Raw genomic sequence first — 19,509 nt, forward strand, 5'->3', positions numbered from 1 at the left:
GCTAAAGAAACTGCAACCTAAAGTAGGGGCAGCTAGGCTAGCTCAGTGGATTGAGAGCCAGGCCTAGAGACGAAAGGTCCTAGGTTCAAATCCGGCCTCAGACACTTCCCAGCTGGGTGACCCTGAGCGACCCATTGCCTACTGGTTGTGGCCCTATGCTCCTAGAATGGAGTCCCAGGATTAAAAAAAAAAAATAGTGGATGATCGGAGTTTAAATCTAGCTTCAGACATTTATTAGCTGTGTAGTCCTGGCCAAGTCACTTAACCTCTGTCTGCCTCACTTTCCCCATCTGTAAAATGGGGATAATAATAGCATCTATACCCCAGGGTTGTTGTGAGGATCAAGTGAGATATTCAAATAAGAATCTAATGAGATAATATAGTAGAACACATATTAGGTACTTGATAAAAACTTATAAAATCAGTCATAAGAAGGGTTTGTAAATATATGAATTAAAGGATGGTGGGGAGGAAGAAATACGGAACACATCCCTTCTGTAGTTTCAGAAGTCATTATCTCTGGAGACACCTACTGAAAGATTCCATTCTAGAAAGAATTACTAGGCCAGCTCTCAGAAACACTGGTCTGATTTATTCCCTGATTATACCCTCTTAGTTCTACCTGAATGGGAGAGGTCCTACTCCATGGCCCTTTTCCTCTTCCTCCAAAACGGAAGTACCTGTACATTGGCATAGGGGCCTTCTGAAATATTAGCCTCTTTTTTGACTCCTAACCTAATGGAGACTCTAGTAAGAGTCTTTCCATTAAAGGGGAAGTAGGTGTCCCTTGGCAGGACTGGAAAGGGAGAGGCTGTCCCAAACTGTTTAACAGATCACTAACTCAGTCTATACCTATTTACCAAACTTGATGAACCTCTGTTTTCTTTCTCTGGCTCCATTTCTTTAGAATGAGCCCTCTTGATTCATGACTCCATTTTCTTTATCTGGGTCAACAGCTCTCTTCTTTTCTTCCTTCCTTCCTTCCTTCCTTCCTTCTTTCCTTCCTTTCTTTCTTTCTTCCTTCCTTTCTTTCTTTTTTCTTTCTTTCTTCCTCCCTTCTCTCCTTCTCTCTCTTCCTTCTTCCTTTATACCTTTTCAAAAAAAACACTCATCTTCTATCTTAGAAAAGATACTAAGTATTAGTTCCAAGGCAGAATAGTAGTAAAGGCTAAGCAATTGGAGTTAAGTGATTTGACAAGAATCACACAGCTAGGAAGTTTCTGAGGTCAAATTTGAACCAAGGACCTCCCATCACCAGGCCTCGTTCTTTATCCACTGAGCCACCTAACTGCTCTCACCCTTTGTTTTCTTAAACCTTTCTTCTCCACCAGCACTTGCCTGGTCCTAATGATGAGAATACATAATAGTAGAAGGAGACCTTGGGGGTCAGGAGTCCTGACCACTTATTTGCTGTGTAACCTTTTCCTCTGTGGGTCTCATTTTCTTAATTTATAATGTGAAAGACTATGAAGTCCCTGCTGGATATGACATCCTATAAATAGACTCTGAAATTTCTCTTGAATTCAACCATCTATTGGACATAGTCCCAGTTCTGCCCCAAAATAGTATTCTACATGCAGGCAGGACTGGTCCATAGGAGAGATGGCCGCTGAAATCACCCTTGCCTCACAGGAGCCCTTGCTCTGACCACTGGTCTACTCCTGAGGATATGACAATCATAAGAATAGTAGCTGTTAATCAATGTTGAATAGATAAAGGTATAATAAATGAATAAAAAATATAATAAATACTTAAATAAATAATAAAAGACCAATGGTACTGAGCTGTTGTGATCTCCGAGAGGAAAGAATTCAAGGAATCCTACTTTCTGCTTGAACTACTTTTATGTGGTTAAGATTTCATCAGGTTCCTGCCAAGTCAGTCAGATTGAGCTCTGCTGAGTCCCTGCCCCAACCCCAACTCCAGCCTTCATTGCTCTGCACCTCCGTTTATCCTAGAAATTCAGAAAGGCAGAGACGAGGTTCAGAGGTGATAGGGAGAGCAACTAAGCCCTTGGTTTCTATACAGACCTTTGGCGGGGATGTTAGAGAAAGAGTACTCTATCCAAGGGAGTCAGGAGCTCTTTCTAGGGAGGCAGTCCATTCCGCCATTATACCTCAGAAAATGTTGGTGCTCATTTCAGCTTTTTCTGTGGGGAGGTAGAGTGGGGAGTGTCCTTGATTCTCTCCAAAGAGAAGAGGTTAATTATACCTTCCTTGGGTGGGGTCATCCCCTTGGGTTGATCCTATCACTACAATTAACCAAATCCCATAGTCTGGAAGATTTGGCTCCCTTCTGATTTGCCAGATAGGTTATCATCCATCTTTGCTACCAGTTATGCCAGACTGGCCTGCGTCTTCCATGACTCCTCGGTGGCTCCTAAGAGATGTCAGTGTCTGGAGCAAGGTCACTGTGAAGGCTGGGGGCTAGAGGGTGGGGGCTCTTGACTCTCCCAGGGATAATGGATTCTGGATGGGGCTGAGGGAATGGAAAGAGACAAGAGAGCAAAGGACTAAGCTCTTTCTTTGAGTAGATGGTGAGGTACTACCTATTAGAAAAATAAAAAACCCAAAAAACAACTCTGTTCTGAGATCTTGTTCCCCATAAAGGCTCCAGATGCTAAGTCCATGGTAGGAAGATGGTGTTGGTCCACAAGGGACCTGATAGGCCACTGAATCCCCAGACCCCAAATACTCAGCTTTGGGAGCCACAAGAAGAATAGTCTTAATGCTGGCTCCAGGGACCAGACAGGTTTTCAGTGGTATGAAGGGTTTGCTTTAACTCTCTCCGAGCCCCAGCCTAGGGGTGGATGATTCAGATTCTGATTCTGATCCCAGTGGGGATAGGGGTTGGAGGATGCCTGAGCCTCCAAGATTCTTCTGATGGCTGCGAATGGGAAGGGACAGCATTCTAATGCCTCCCCAGGAGTACCAGTACCTTGGATGAAAGCACCAAGAGACCCAGATCCTTCAAGAAATGCCCTGGGCTAGGGTCATTCTCAAGAACTTCAAAGTAGGCTAGGGGCCAAAGAGAAATCAGATTTGAGAGAGTTCCAGGCAGAAAAAGAATTTCAGCTAGGAAAGAGTTGGCACTGAGACACTAGACTAAGGAAATCAGGGCTTATCTCCTAAGCTGGACAGAGCTATGGACTCTTTGACTCTGCTATGTACCTACAATTAGTTGACAGAGAATTTTGTGTCCTAGAATTCTCCCACTAGAGCAAAATGTTCTTAAAATTGCAGCCTGAGTACGGGGCCTAGATCTTAGAAGGGATTCAGAGGAGGAGGTTAAGGGTTGTAGTAGAGAGTCTGGAGCCCCATAAGGAGACTTCTCTCCCTAACCCATTCCTTGAGTATTGGCAGTAAAGGTAATCAAGGGAAACTTAGTGCTCACACAGAAACTAAGAGGTTCAAAACTACCAATCCAGGATCCTTTGCCTCTCAAGAGGAGGGAGAAGTGCCCAGAAGCCTCAAAGTCCTGCTAGTTCTTGGTCCCTTTTTTCTGATCCTTTCTCTTTTTTCTTCTTCTAGCCACCCAGAACCAAGTTTGCCAAGGCCCAGTTTGACTTCACCGCCCAGAACCCGTCCCAGCTCAGCTTCTCTCAGGGTGACATCATTGAGGTGCTGGAGCATTCTGACCCCCACTGGTGGAGAGGCCAGCTCTGTGGCCGAGTGGGTTTCTTCCCTCGGAACTACGTTCAACCAGTCCACATGTGAACTGTTACAGGGTCCCCACATCTCTCCACCCCACAAAACTGCTTTGGATGACCATTGCCCTCAAGACTCTTCTGGATGAGCAAAAGCAACCACAATGGGAAGAAGTCAGTGGGTTCCCTACTGTTCTGACATCAAGAGTCCAAAGCAGATTTCCAGCTGTATCCAGAGGGGCTTGAATTAGACTGGACCTAGGGAGATTATTTTCTGGACCAATTCAATTTAGTAAACATTTATTAAATAGTTTGTGTAAAGCACTGCGGTTATAAAGACAAAACTAGTCTTTTCCCTCAAAGAATTTATATTCTATTAGAAGAATAAAATCTGTACTTGGATGTCATGTGAAATCGAGAAGCATTTATCAGGCACCTACTGTATGCCAGACACTGTGCTAAATGCTGGGGGTAAAAAAAAGAACAAAATTAATCCTTGCCCTGGGGGAGCTCACAGTCTGATGGATACATGTAAACAATTATATATGAACAAGAGAGATACATGATTAATTGTGGGTAGTCTCAGAGGGAAGGCACTAGCATTAGAGGGAGATTAAGAAAGGCTTCCTGAAGGAGGTACGATTCTAGCTATGTTCGAAACATGCATGGCTAAAATCGTATCTCCCACAGGTAGAGAATTTGTACATACAATTTGTACTTATAAAAAGCAATTTGAAGAGGCAGAGAGTCCTAAAAACCATAGATCTGCACAGTGTGGGCCAGATGTGATGGTATATTTGTTGGGGAGCATTTCCATTGAATGATTCCTTGAGTAATAACTGATTTTGACTTACTGAAGCATTGTTACTGTTTTGGGGAGAGGCATAATTCATTGTTACTTTTAATACCCATATGTAAGGTGATTTGGAACTTAATCTGTATTCCTGTATCAATGGGTGTCCAATGGCTACCAGGCTTAGAACAGGTTCTACTCATAATATGGCCCCATAGGTAAAATGTATGCTCATGAGTAATAGGGATCCCACATATGAGAGGGAGCTTCAGGTATGATAATAATGCTAGTCCCCTAGAGGCTCAGTAGATTGAGAGACAGACCTAGAGATGGAAGGTCTTGGGTCCAACAGGTCTCAGATGCTTCCTAACTGGGAAAGTCACTTAACCCCCATTGCCTAGCCCTTACCATTCTTCTTCCTTGGGATCAGTACACAATCTTAATCTTATAATGGAAGGTAAGCATTTAATTTAATTTAATTTTTAGAAATTCTTATTTAATTAATTAATTTAGAATTTTTTCCCATGGTTACGTGATTCATGTTCTTTCTTTCCCCTCTTCCCACCCCTCTCCTGTAGCCAATGAGCAATTCCACTAGGTTTTACATGTGCCATTGATCAAGACCTATTTACATATTATTAATATTTGTACTAGGGTGATCATTTAGGGTCTACATTCCCAATCATATCCCCATCGACCCATGTGTTCAAGCAGTTGTTTTTCTTCTGTGTTTCTACTCCCACAGTTCTTCCTCTGAACATGGATAGCATTCTTTCTCATAAGTCCCTCAGAATTGTCCTGGATCACTGCATTGCTGCTAGTAGAGAAGTCCGTTATGTTCGATTTTACCACAGTGTATCAATCTCTGTGTACAATGTTCTTCTGGCTCTGCTCCTTTCGCTCTGCATCAATTCCTGGAGGTTGTTCCAGTTCACATAGAATTCCTCCAGTTCCTTATTCCTTTCTGCACAATGGTATTTCATCACCAATAGAAGGGTAAGCATTTTAAAAAATGCTGGTCCCAGTAATAATAATAATTATAAAAATATATGTATATATGTATGTATGTATATACACACATACATGTGTATGGCTAAAGGTAGGTTACTTTCAAAAAGATTTCAAGTCATCATATCTGTGCCTTGAAAGAAGCTAAGGGTTCTGGGAAGGATAGACAAAGAGGGAACGCATTCCAAAAAAAATGAGCGGACGAAATGAAATTAAATTTGAGCATTTATTAAGTGCTTTCTGTATGGAGAGCGCTGTGCTAGGCATTGGAGGAATTCTAAAGTTTAGATAGGAAACCATCACTGCCATCCCAGAGTTTAGAGTCTAGTTAAGTTTCCAGGCTGAGACACCAATGCAGAATTATGACAGATGGGTGATAACAGTATTACAGAAGAGCAAAACAAAGTTATTGTGAGAGGTCTCATGGGGGAAGTTGTCAGATGGAAGGACGAAAGAAGGCTTTGAGGACAGGGGTAGCTTTTGAGTTGAGATTTGGAAGGACGGGTCAGAATTCAATGAATGAAGATGTCTTCCACAAAGTTCATAGAGGTGTGACAGCGTAGTACACGACTGGAAGATCAGAGAGGACATAGAGGGGACTAACATGAGAAAAGGTTGGAAACACATGGTAGCACCATTTTAGGCATGACTTTGGATGATGAGTATTAAAGAAGAATTTGAATTTTTTCCAGTAGATAAGAAGAAGCCACCATTTCTCAAACCAAGGAATGATATGTCCAAGTCTAGGTATAAGGAATTTCTTACAGGAAATGAAGTCAATCACCCTTGATTCAGTACATTACTTGGAGCCAAGTACTCAATCCTTGGCCCAAGAATTTAATTGGGATTTAGAAATTCTTACCTTGTCTCTAGAAGATCAGGATTCAGTAAGTCCCACTAACCATCCCGGTTTCCTGTCTTGATGGCCGCCACTTCTGGGGCCAAAAGAAGATCTCTTTGTTACTGCCTGTCCAAGCTGGCATCTTAGGACTGAAATGGGGTCCTTGGTGGTAGTGGTAAGAGGATATTACAAAATGAAGACTTGTACCATACTTTGCAAACCTTAAAAGTGTTATAAAAATCCTACCTATAATATATCCTTTCAGACTCTTCCCCCTTAACAACCTTAGCAATTCTAAGTGTATGCATTACAGTATACAGTGGTTATAATCCATCCTAGCTTGAACCAATCGTGATTCTCAGTGCTGACAATTAATCACTCCAAGAGAAGGTTCATGAACCTACCAAGGAGGCAGAATTAAAATCCTCCAAATATAAGAAAGTCCCAAATAATAATCACATCCTTTAACCTCATTGAAATGAGCAAGCTCTCCTGATCACCCTTTCTTCTAGAGATGAACTGAGGATGGAAGAGGGCAGAGAGAATCAAAGGAGGAATAACTTGACGGGGACAATTTCAATCACTTAGGCCAGGGACATCTAGGTGACTCAGTGGATAGAGAGCCAGACCTGGACATGAGAGGTCCTGAGTTCAAATTTGACTTCAGATAGTTTGTAACTGGGTGACCCTCAGCAAGTCATTGATTGCCCCAAATACTTAATTTTTACTGCTCTTCTGATTTAGAACCAATACTTAGTATCAATTCAAGGAAAGGATTTTAAAAAATTAGTCTAGGCTAATGGTGTTAAACTCAGATAAAACAGAGGCCACTAATCCATACATAAAGCCCCCTGCAGGCTGTATATTTACTTAGTTTTAAAATGTAATATGTAGGTTTTATTGTATTTTTACTTATTTTGGTAAGTATTTTCCAATTATATTTTAATCTGATTTGGACCATATTTGTGAGTGTTGTAGGCTTTATGCAAATCCATGGGCTATGCAAGGTGATACTCAGTGTAGGTCAGTGATGGTGAACCTTTTAGAGATGGAGTGCGGACCCCGTCCCCACCCCACCCCCCAGACCTCATGCCATGCCCCATCCCCCAACCAAGTTTAGGGCATGCCCTACCCCACCCTTATTCCACACAGGAGAGAAAGGAAGCACTCCCATTGGCTGCTGGGCAGAGGGGCAGGGGAAGTGAAAAGATGTCATCAGGTGGGTGGAGAGGGGAAGGGGAGCAGCTCCACCCGAGACCCTCTGCTTTTCTAGTAATGAACTCTTGGGGGGGGGTAGCCGAGTGGCCAGAGAGTGCTCTGTGTGCCATCTTTGGTTTCTGTGCCATAGGTTTGCCATCACTGGTCTAGATACATGGTAAGGGCCTATGCCAGGTGGTGGCAATGGGAATTGGGGGAACAAGTGGGAGAACAAAGAGAGAATCAATAGGATTTGGTAACTAATAGAATGTAAGAGCTGAAAAGTAAAGTAAGAAAATTAGATTAAGGGAGAAAGATAATGGACTACATTTTAGAAAAGACTTTTATGCTGGCATACAGCCCCCTCTGTGGTCTATGAGATCTAGGCCTCCTTTCTCCAGTCCCCAAATTCCCAATACTCAAGCTTCCTAGGCACAACTTCTTCCCTCATTCTCTGGGTATAGCCAGATAAAATTCCAGGGTGTGAGTACCTCTGGAGAGAGTATCTTGCTTCAGGTTTCCTAAGATTAACTATGGGCTGCATAATGCCATTGGGATGGGTGGAGTTTGGCAGGGAATATTAACTTTCTCTACTGCCCTTCCTAATTTCATTTTTGTCAGATTATGAAATATAGTATAGAATTTGGATGAGGGTCACAAGGTTCTATTCTCAGGAGCTGGACCTGAGTTCCAGTCTCATTTGTGCTCCTGAATCACTGTGATTAACCTTGTGAATAACCTTGGGCAAGTCAAGAAAGGTCTCCCTTCTCTTCCTCCAAATTTCCACCAATGTAAGAGGTATTTCACTTTCTGTCAAGCTGTACTTCAATATGGCTTGGTTTTGTTCATTCATTTCTGCATTCATTCACTCATTTATTCCTTTAACATAGTTAACATAAACTCTGGGTTTCCCCAGGTATTTATGTGCCTAGTTTGATTGTCCTCGCATCTCCCTCTTTTCTCCTATCCATCGATCTATCCCTTACTGCTACTTGGAAAAGAAGGCACAGAAAAATCTAAGAAATTGGAAATAAAAAGAATGGAAATGAAAGGAAGGAAGGGATAGAGGTCATTTGGACTTGTTCAGTAAAGATCCTGAGGCAAATAACCTCCTACCTAGCCTTTCTGTGTGGAGACTTTTATAATACTGTGCATTCCTAGAGATGCATCAAAGTCTTAATCAGGGAAGAAAAAGGTCCTGTCCTACTAACCATTTTTCCAGGCAGAGATGGGGAAAGCAAGCATAGTTTGAGACCATTGATATAATCTGGGTGTTTAGCTTTATCCAGATTTGGGGAAGGTGTCACCTCTGTCTTCTTTTGTTGAAGATTCCACTGCAGGATGCTGTGGTTAGTAAGCCTCTCCTCTCCCCCTTTCAGACCAAACTGTCCCTTAAGGCAAGAGTAGTGGTGATGAAGAAGATATTTCCATACAATGCAAATTGGCTAAGATGGCAAAAAGAGGGAACTGTCAATGTTGGTGGGGCTGTGGGAAAATAGGAATACTGATGCATTATTGGTCCAACATTTCGAGATGCCAGTTTGGAATTATGCATTAAAAAAATGACTAAACTGTTCAGACATTTGGACCCAATGATCCACCAATGGAGTCAAAGACAGTAACAAAGATATGATTTGTATATTATAATATTTTTCACATTTATGGTAGCAAAGACCTAGAAATAGAGTATCCATTGATTAGAGAAGAGTAGAAGAAACTTTGTAATATGACTGTAAAAGCATATTATTGTTCAGCAAGAAATGACATATATGAAGAATTCAGAGGAACACCAGAAGATTTGTATGAACTGATATAGAGTAAAATAAACAGAACTAGGAGAATGATATACACAATGACAACAACGATGTAAAAGACTAGAATGAAATTGAACTCTAGTAACAGAAAAACAAGTAAAGGTCCCAAAGGAAATATGCTTTTTTCTTCCTGGTAGAGGATTGGAGGGGAGAGGAAGTAGAGCATACTAGGGAAGAATACTATTCACATCATTAGAAAAAAAATTATTGGATATTTGTGTTCAATTGTCCTTTTTTTTTTTGTAATAGAGCAGAATTTAGATAGGGTGGGGCTTGAAATAACGAGTCATAAAGACAAAAGGAATAAATAAAGTGTTTCATGTGTATGTGTTTTAATAAAGAGAAGTACAGATAACTGCTTAAACTGTTGCAGAGGGGATTGGTGCATTGCTTATTGTAAGGGGAATTAAAGCAACTTGAGTTTTCTTTGAGTTCAATATGGGTTCAGGAAATATAGGTTTTCTTCTAACTGAAATTCTATCAATCCTGGATACCAAAGGGACAGAGAGCCACAAGGGGTCTGTCATTTTCTGGGGCCAGCGACTTCAGCACCTCTTGTTGCCTTTACTTGGCTAGATGTTTCCAGGCTCCCTTTCTCAGCAAAATGAGTTGGTCATTATGTGTTGGTTTGAGTTTTTTAAACTAATTCAATGAATTAAATTTAATTAAATTTAATTTTAAAAATTTAACTAGTTCAATTCAATTCAACAAGCATTTATTAAGTATCTTCTATATACCTGATTTAAACAGCTCATGCCTTGTAGGAACTTACATTCTACTTGGAGTGGGGAGGGAGGCTCAGAACAAAAATAGATATGGGAATAAAAAATATTTTAAAAAATCAGTTTCTCTTTCCTTTCTCTGCAGTTATACTGAAAGGTAAGAGAGGAGCTATTCTTTGACCAAAGAAACAGGGAATATTTCTTTTAGGACAAGCTTCAATAGGCAGGAGGAAAACTTGGGAAGTAGGGAATGGGGGTAGGGGAAAGGTGGTATTTATTACAGGAGATAGAGGGGCTTCCTTAGGAAAAGTGATTATTTTTTTCCAAACCAAAGACTGGGATACATACTCTGACAAAGGATATTCTTTTTTTTGCCTTGCCCTGCCTCATTATTTAAAAGTTTCTTTTCATTAAATCAATCACTGCCCAGGAAATACCAAGTTGTACATTAGTGGGGGAAGGTACAGTCACTAAAATGACTAGACATTGTTTGAATGAATGAGTCAATAAACATTTATTAAGTGCTTACTACGTGCCATATACCATGTTAAGAACTGGGCATTCAAACAAGAGACAAAAAGACAGTCCCTGATGATTAAAAGAATTGGGAATTGGAAAAGTGATCAATTCTTCTTGGCAAAGTAGGAAAAGACTGGCTCTGAAGTCAGAAGCCCTGGGTTCAAATCCTATCTCTCATGTATTCCATCTATTTAACCTTAGGCAAACTGCTCACCTTCCCAGGGCCCCAGTTTCCTTATTTGTAAAATAAAGGGTTTGGACTAGATTGCTTTTGAGATCCCTTCTGATTCTGAATCTATTATCCTTTCTTCTCCTGAGGACTCAGAGAAGTTGATATTTCTCTCAACTTCCTGGACACCTACTATTTCTCTGAAAGCACTTTAATATGTATATTATTACTTATATATTTATATATTGCTTTTATATTTAATGCACATATTATTGCTATTATAGGCAGCTAGGTGGCACAGTGGATAGAGTGCTAGATCTGGAATCAGGAAGAACCTGAGTTAAAATCTGGCCTTGGGTGCTTTCTAGCTGTGTAACCCCAGGCAAGTCTCTTTCTCAATTTTCTCATCTGTAAAATGAGGATGAAAATTGCACCTATTTCCCAGCATTGTTGTAAGGATCAAAAGAGATAATATTTGTAAAGTGCTTAGCCCTAGAAATGATACATAGGAATCAGCATTATATAAAGGTTAGTTATTGCTATTATAATCTTATTTTTATATAATATGCATTTCCAAGTATGTCCTATCCAGCAAACCATCCCTTGTAACAAAGATTAAAATATGTATATAATAGTATAATTATACACATAATTATAATATATACACAGTTTGATACCCTAGTCCCTTACCTCTGTAAAGTGTGGAGGGAATTTTGTTTTTTCTATTCTTCTTCAGGGCCAAATTGGTCATTATAATGACTCAGCATTCAGGTTTTGTTGTTGTTGTTATTTTTCAATTGCATTATTGTAGTCATTGCATATATTGCTTTTCTGGTTCTGCTTATTTGAATGAGTGAAAAAGCATTAAATATTGTTGTTCTGCCTTCATTTCAAAGAGTCCCAATGACATCATGGGGCGATGACTTGTGTATAAATTGGACTTACGTGAGGCAGAGTTGTACAAAGTTGGCAACCTCACTCTCCCTTCTAGAGTCCTCCAAGTCCAATGGCAAGACAAAGGTAAAGATGACTTGTGATGGCCCAGGATGCAAAGGATGATCTTGGTTATTTTGATGACTAACCAAGCTATAAGTGTTCCACAGTGCCTGCTTCAACTGACTTCACAGCCATTGAAACAAATTGTTTTCATCTGCCCTTCTGGCAGGGGAAGTCTTTGCATTCCCCCTAAGTCATTGTCAGTTACTTTCAACCTGGTTTAGTTGTCTTCCCTGACATTTTATCAGGGTGTGAGCATGTTTAAGCTTCTTGGGACTACAGTGGAAGCTGGGTGGCAAATGGACACCAAAAGAGGAAAGTACCTTCCAAAAGGGCTCAGCAAGCCCTCACACCAGAGATATTAGTCTTCTCTGAACATGAATGAATGAGTGAAAAAGCATTAAGTGCTTGTTACATGCCACTTCATTCGGCCTCAATTTCCCCCACACTTCTCTGTCTTCTCCATATATGTTGTTTCTTATGGCAAAGCAATATTCTATTATATCCATGTACCATTCTCCAACCAACAGGCATCCTTTCTTTCTAATTCTTTGCTACTAATTTCTATTTCTTTCTAATTCTTTTTCTTTTTTTTTTTTTTAGTCATTTTTTTTAAACCCTTGTACTTCGGTGTATTGTCTCATAGGTGGAAGATTGGTAAGGGTGGGCAATGGGGGTCAAGTGACTTGCCCAGGGTCACACAGCTGGGAAGTGGCTGAGGCCAGATTTGAACCTAGGACCTCCTGTCTCTAGGCCTGACTCTCACTCCACTGAGCTACCCAGCTGCCCTCTAATTCTTTTCTAATATCTTTCCCCAAAAATGTTACTATGACTATTCTGTAGTTATTTAGGACTTCTTAGGAAGGGATATTTTTAACTCTTAGTTTTTTATTGACTGGGAATTTTTTTATTTTAATTTAATTTTTTTCTCTGGTCACATGATGCCTATTTTCTCCTTCCCCTCATTCCTCCCCCCTCCCAGAGCTGACAAGCAATTCCACTGGGTTATACATACATATTATCACTCAAACCCATTTCCACACTATTCATTTTTGTAAAAGAGCCATCCTTTAAGACCAAACCCCTAAATCACATACTCATATAAACAAGTAATAAATCACATGTTTTCTTTTGGATTTATATATACTCCCTTAGTTCTTTCTTTAGCTGTGAATAGCATTCTTTCTCAAAAGTCCCTTGGGATTGTCCTGGATCATTGCCTTGCTTTTAGTAGCAAAGTCCATCACATTTGATCGTCCCACAGTGTTTCAGTTACTGTGTATAATGTTCTGGTTCTGCTTATTTCATTGCACATTGGTTCATGCAGGTCTGAAAGTGATCTTAATATTGACTTTGGACCCCATGGATCAGCTATGTACTGGTCAAAGCCTAGATAGGATAGAAGAGACCCTATGATGGAGTTGGAAGAATCCTTGTATATGTCCCCCAACAACTGTACTGAGTTGTCTAGACCAGTAATGGGCAAACTTTTTAAAGAGGGGGCCAAAGGAAAGGAAATGCTCATCTGTCAGTCTGTTTCTAAGGCAACTCTTTCGAAGTTTCATTGTATTGTATCCTACTCATTGTATTCGTCAGATTAGGACTAATGTCCTAAGGGATGAGGCAGGATAGAACATTTCAGGGGGCTGCGTCTGGCCCACGGGCTATAGTTTGCCCATCACTGCTCTAGAGGACCTGGGCCTGTACTCTTTGGAGTAGTTAAGAAAAGAAATGGTGTCTACCCCATCAAGAATCCAGGGGAACAACCTGCCCCAAGCAGGTTGTGGGAGAGATGATCTTTAAGGTCCTTATGAACCTAAATCAGGGACAACACATCAGTCATCCAATTAAACAGCAAGTGTTTATTCCACACTTTCTGAGCATAAGGCCCTGGGCCAGATAGACTCAGTAAAAGATTTAGTCTCTACTCTTAGGCAGCTCACAGTATAGCTGCAGACATAGTATATACAGACATAATAATAGCAGGCAACACATGATCAGTTCCCAATGCATGGTATGGAAAGTATGAGTCCCAGAGGTTGGGTCCAGAAAGATGGGGAGGATTTGGCCATGGGGAAAACATTTCAAGAAAGGGAGATGTCATAAGGGAAGTTCCAGAAGTAGGAAGGAGCTGGCCAGTGCTCCACTTGAAATCAGGAAGACTTGATTTTAAATTCTGCCTAGGACACTTACTAGTAATATGGCCCTAAACAGGTCACTTAACCTCTCTGTTCCTCAGCTTCTTTATCTGTAAAATGGGGATAATAAGGGCACCTACTTCTCAGGATTGTTAGTTGTGAGGACTGAATGCAAAAACATATAGAAAGTGCTTTGAAAAACCACAAAGTGCTCTATAAATGTTAGCTATCATCAGCATCATTGAGGGGACAGTGAAAGAACCAGTGTGAGTGGAGCATAAGTTTCATAAAGGGGAAGAGGGGGAGATGGGTTGGAAGCATGGTATGGTACCAAGTGGGAGAAGGCCTTGGGAAGTTTGCACTTTGGCTTACAAGTGACTGGGAACCATTGAAGATTCTTGAGTGGGTGGCAGTGGTGTGAGGAGGAAAGAATGAGGAAAATAGAATTTGGGGAAGATGAGCTTGGAGGCTTAGATAGGATGAGTCAGAGAGGCAAGGAGAATGCTTAGGTGGCTACTACAATAGCCCGAGTATGAGGTGATAAGGACATGGACCATCACCCAAGGAAGTCACTCCAAAGAGCAGTGTCCAAGGACTCTTGCCACAACGGGGTGGTGGGCAGGCCCTCAATTCCACTTTGGAGGAGGGAAGGTGAATGCCTAGACACCATTGTCACAGAGTCAGCCACCTACATATGCTAAATCCCAAAGGCTGATCCCATTGTCAATCCTGTACATTTAACCTTTTGCTCCTAATGCTTTGGGTCCTAGCAGACAGAGACCCAGAGCACACCAGGGTTGTTCAGTGGGGTGGGTTCCTGTGGGCAGACAAAGGGAAAAATGAGGCACCACTGTGGAAAGGATTAGAGGTCCCAGATCAAGGTTGCTATGATTTCCTTGAGAGGGATAGGGTGGCTAAACACACTGCCTTTCTCTTCAGATCCTGGGAACATTCCTGACTCAGAAATGTACATGCCAAGGGGTTCCTGGGAGGCATACCAAACCCTGAAGTGATCTGTCTGTGCATCTAGTTTTACATACATTATAGAAGTGCTTGATGTCTGGCCAGAATCCAAGTGATAAAGACAAGAAGTGCACCCTGGGAGCCCTATAAAGTCTTTTATGATGTTTGTTTACCCTCTAGTTCTATTAGATAGTCATCAAGAGGCTCATGCCACACTGGTTTGGGCTGAGCTAGGCTATTTAGCTTTCTTTCCTACCATAACATTCAGACTCATGGCTTCTCAATCAAACTTCAGTGGTTCTCAAGGCTCATGCCTCCTCTTCCCCTGCTCCCCACTCAGATGTCAAGATCAGGGATTCATTGAGTCACAGATACAAAGTTTGAAGGAGGGAGGAACCCATTCTGAGGAAGCTGGACATGTAGAGGGTGCTTTGTGTAGGCTTGGCCATAAACTATGGGTAGGAGAGAAGGGAAAGGTAAGGGAATCATAGAATGAGAGAATGTTACACCCCCAAAGAACCTAAGAAACCATCTAGTTCAGCCCACTCATTTGATAGATGAGGAAATTGAGTCTTGGAGAAGGAAAGTGATTTGCCCAAGATCACACAACTAAAAAGTGGCAGAACTAGGCCTCTTTGACATTTCCTTAAGTAATGATGGGTGGCAGCAGGAAGTGAGGGTTAGAGACTCCAAAGGAGATTAAGTTCTATTCCAGGCTGTGGATTCCCCAGTGATAACCTAAACTGAAGGTGTTTCCAAAATTATAACACATAGTTGTTGTTGGTAGCAATTGGTGGTAGTAGTGGGATGCTCTGATTTTAAAAGAGACATGTTCATTTAAGGACTTTGAACAACTCAAATGCCTCTGGATCAGGAAAAGAAGGGAAGCTTCATTTAATAGAAATAGTACTGGCCTAGCAAGACCTTGGGTTTTGATCCTAGGCCTTTCATCAATAAGCTGTGTAGCTTCTACAAAGTCACTTTCCTTTTCAAAGACTCATACATAAAATAAATGAGTTGGACTAGATAGGTTCTTCCAGTTCTAATAGTTCATGATCCTTCTCTAGCAATCAAATTAGGATAAGTCTCTCTTGCATCCCATGACCCTCTGGCTTCCCAGGAAATGAACATTATCAGGCAAAATAGGTGTAGAAGAATATGTTGACACACAGAAGCAGAATGGCATTGAAGTTGCAGACTCGGGTCCAGAAGGCTTGGTTGAAACGATTTTGCTTCTTTCCTGCAGGCAAGGAAAATGGGGTACGGGGTTCTAAGTATACTGTAATAGATGAGGAATTTGGTGGATCAGAAGTGGAGTGAGAATGGGAAAATAAAAAAAAATAGTACTACATTTGGGCCTTAGGATTTGGGTGTGGGTAGGGAGAATGGCTGACTCTTTCTACTAGGGTTCCACAGGACATGCTCTAGTCTCTGTCCCCAGTACCATGCCAACTATCATCTGAGGATAGACTAACATTGAAGTTTCTGGTAAAGGGGTAGATTATAGAAGATAGACCCAAAGGGAGAAGGGTCAACAATATGGTAAGGAGAGTTTGGTTCTGCCTAGTTTAGGGGTCTCAGGGACCACTTACCAACTTTGTCTCCCATATCATCTGCCAGAGCCTCACTCTTGGAAAGGGTCCACCATGTTAAATTCTTGATCTGTAGGAACCAAGAAAAGATTTTGAGTACAGGATGGATAATGAGGGATGAAAAATGTGGGGCTAAGAGGAAGAAGGAATGAAGATGAGAATGGAGAGTAAGGATATAGGGTACACTGAAACCAGAACAGTGGGGAACATGGAAATGAGGGATATAGAGGACAGGAGATGAAGGATGAGAGAACAAGGAACCAAAAAAACATAGGATTGAGGGATGAAGAAAGAGAGATATGTTATAGGGATAATAGGAGCCTAGAGATTCCCCAGCAGGTAATCAGGCAGCTAGCTGGCCTAGGATTAGGGGAAGAGTCACCATTTTTGGAGAATGCATCAGAGAGTCAGGGATTAGAAGGCGGTTGAGCCCTGCCTATTGGCCAGGCTTCTTCAGAACATGCCCAACTACAGAGTTAACCCTTCTTGTTGTAGTATGTGTGCATGTGTATAAGGGATGGAGAGAGGGGGAAAGGAGAATTCAGCTAAAACTTGCCTACCTAGTCCATAGACCATTAAACCTAGTTTTCCAAGCATACGTACCACAGCACCTGAAATTCTGCCTTTGATTTATTTTTATTGGTTTTTCATTTTATTTATTGGAGTTCTCCATGTATTATCATGCAAAATATTTCCATACTGTTCATTTTTGTAAGTGAATAATCTTATGAAACAAAAACCCCAAAACATAAACCCAAATAAACAATCGAAAAATCATATGCTTTCATCTGTATTCCTACTCCAACAGTTCTTTCTCTGGAGGTGGATAGCACTTTTTGTCAGAAGCCCCTCAGAATTGTTCTGGATCATTGTATTATTGAGAGTAGCTAAGTCTACCATAGCTGATCATCCCACAATATTGCTAATACTATGTACAATGTTTTCCTGGTTCTGCTTATTTCCCTCTGCATTAGTTCATGTAGGTCTATCCAGCTCTTTCTGAAATCATTCTGTTTATAATTCCTTATAGCACAATAGAATTCCATCTATCACCATTATATACCACAATTTATTCAGCCATTTCCCAGTTGAGGGACATTCCTTCAGTGTTGGAAGCCAAGAGAGAAACAGGGTCTTTTAGCAGAATCTTTTTATCTGGACCCCTATCAAAGATCAACGCAGACTGGCAAGGCTGTGCATTTTTATTTTTCTGCCCTGCAAGTCAGGAGACAGACAGGATGGATTGTCTGAGATAAAAACCTTTCACCCCTCTCTATGGCTCCTTTCATTACTGAAAACATATCAATTTAATTCTCTAAGACAGCCTTAAGTTTTATAGAAAGCATCTAAGTACTCTATATTACACCAGCAATTAAGGAATTAACAATTTTTCCTAAGAGAAAAGAGCAGAAATCAGTAGATACTGGCCTGGCCCTGTATCTATTCCTAGACTGCCAAGGTCAAAGAAGGCAGTCAGACAGTTTCACATTCAGCCAGGTACTTTCCACCCCATAATGTTAGAGATTCATTCATTAAAGATATCTTTTGAAGTATGGAAGCTTTTCCCTGAAATAACTTTCAGATAAAAAATGAAGCTCATTTCTAACTTTGAATCTTGTCTCATCTGGGTTTAATCTTCATAGGAGAAAATTTTGTAAGTCATATGTTAATCATGACATAACTCTGTAACCCTGGGTGTCTGTACAACTGCGAAACTATTGTGCTTTGTGTGGAATGGATTTTGAATTCTGTATAAAATAAACCTGAAGCTTCATGTCAGATTGGAACAGCCATGAGCTAACCATTAGCCAATGTTCTCAATCTTTTTCGTCCTTATTGCCGATGCCACTTCAGGCCATTCAAAATCCTTGTTGATATAGAGCTGGACCTCTATACTTCTGTTTCCAATTCTTCACCACCACAAAAAGAGTTGCTATAAATATTTTTGTACAAGTAGGTCCTTTCTCTTTTTTAAAAAATCTCTCCAGGATACAGCCCTAGTAGAGGTATTACTGGATCAAAGAGTATGCATTGTTTTATAACCCTTTGGTCATAATACCAAATTGACCTCCAGAATGGTTAGATCAGTTCACAGCTCCACCAGCAATGCATTAGTGTCCCAATTTTGCCATATTCCCTCCAACATTTATCATTTTCCTTTACTGTCATATTCTGCCTTTCATTTACTAATTTAAACTATCTTGCCCTGATTTTTCTCTTCTCAGAGGAGGGGGAAATTCCCATTTTTGTTCTTCAATGGAAATGAAGCTATCAGAGACTGACTGGCGGGTATCTGAAAAGTGCAAAGGGGGTCAGGAAAGAAGGTAGAAGAGACTACATACAAACTTTGACAGGATCAAAAAAAATTTTTCCTTTATACTAACCTGGCTCAGTGGGGAGGCCATGTTGCCCCAATTGAGGAAGAGAGGACACCTGGGAATATCACTCCTTAGAAATCTGTTGTTTTTGTTTAATCAGCTAATTGTGTCTGACTTTTTATGATCCCAATTGTTTTTTGGGGGGGGGCAATGTGGTTTGCCATTTCCTTCTCCAGCTCATTTTATAGATGAGGAAACTGAGGCAAACAGGGTAAAGTGTCTTGCCCAGGGTTACTTAGCTAGTATCTGAGGTTGGATTTGAACTCAGGTCCTCCTGACTCCAAGTGCAGCACCCTATCCATTATAATACCTTGCTGTCCTTAGAACCCTTAGCACATAGAATAAATCCAGACTGAGCTGCTTCAGAGAGCCACCACCAGGTCCTAAACAAGGACTCTATCTTGATAAGGATAACTGTCTTGCCTTTCATCACAGGATCCTATAACCTACATATTCCAGAAAGGATAAATTATGCTTCCCACCTGCTACCCTCCGTCTACCAAATAGACAGGAGCAGGTGTGATGAGGTATTATTTTATGTTACTGGAGCATTAGCAGTACTACAAACAACTTGAGTTGCAGCACCAGTTTTGTTACTAACTCCTTATGTGATTATTTTTCCTCTCTAAGCCTAAGTTCATCCATCTATAAAATGAAGTTGTTGGGTTAGTTCTACTGCTTGGTCTGTGTACTACTTTGAGCGAGTCACTGCAGGGTTCAGTTTCCTCATCTG

At 40.9% G+C, this 19,509-nt stretch overlaps 2 protein-coding genes across 5 annotated transcripts in view; one reads left to right on the forward strand and one right to left on the reverse strand.

Moving 5' to 3' along the window:
* LOC123250522 (GRB2 related adaptor protein) overlaps positions 1 to 4,248 on the forward strand; it is a 75,447-nt gene extending 71,199 nt beyond the window's left edge. The window contains exon 5 of the mRNA XM_044679638.1: positions 3,531 to 4,248. Coding sequence (XP_044535573.1) covers positions 3,531 to 3,716 — 186 coding nt within the window. The 3' untranslated portion in view covers positions 3,717 to 4,248. The remainder of the gene's footprint in view (positions 1 to 3,530) is intronic.
* A 9,299-nt stretch (positions 4,249 to 13,547) lies between these two features.
* SLC5A10 (solute carrier family 5 member 10) overlaps positions 13,548 to 19,509 on the reverse strand; it is a 182,577-nt gene continuing 176,615 nt past the window's right edge. For 3 of the 4 annotated variants that reach the window (XM_044661261.1, XM_044661269.1, XM_044661251.1), the window contains 2 exons: positions 16,403 to 16,468; positions 13,548 to 16,038 (listed from right to left, as the gene is read on the reverse strand). In XM_044661261.1, the coding sequence (XP_044517196.1) occupies positions 15,940 to 16,038; positions 16,403 to 16,468 (165 nt within the window). In that variant the 3' untranslated portion in view covers positions 13,548 to 15,939. Of the gene's footprint in view, positions 16,047 to 16,398; positions 16,469 to 19,509 lie in introns of all 4 variants that reach the window. The other variant, XM_044661244.1, reaches the window with a different exon arrangement.

Source organism: Gracilinanus agilis, chromosome 1 (assembly GCF_016433145.1).
Source record: "Gracilinanus agilis isolate LMUSP501 chromosome 1, AgileGrace, whole genome shotgun sequence".
NCBI lineage: Eukaryota > Metazoa > Chordata > Mammalia > Didelphimorphia > Didelphidae > Gracilinanus > Gracilinanus agilis.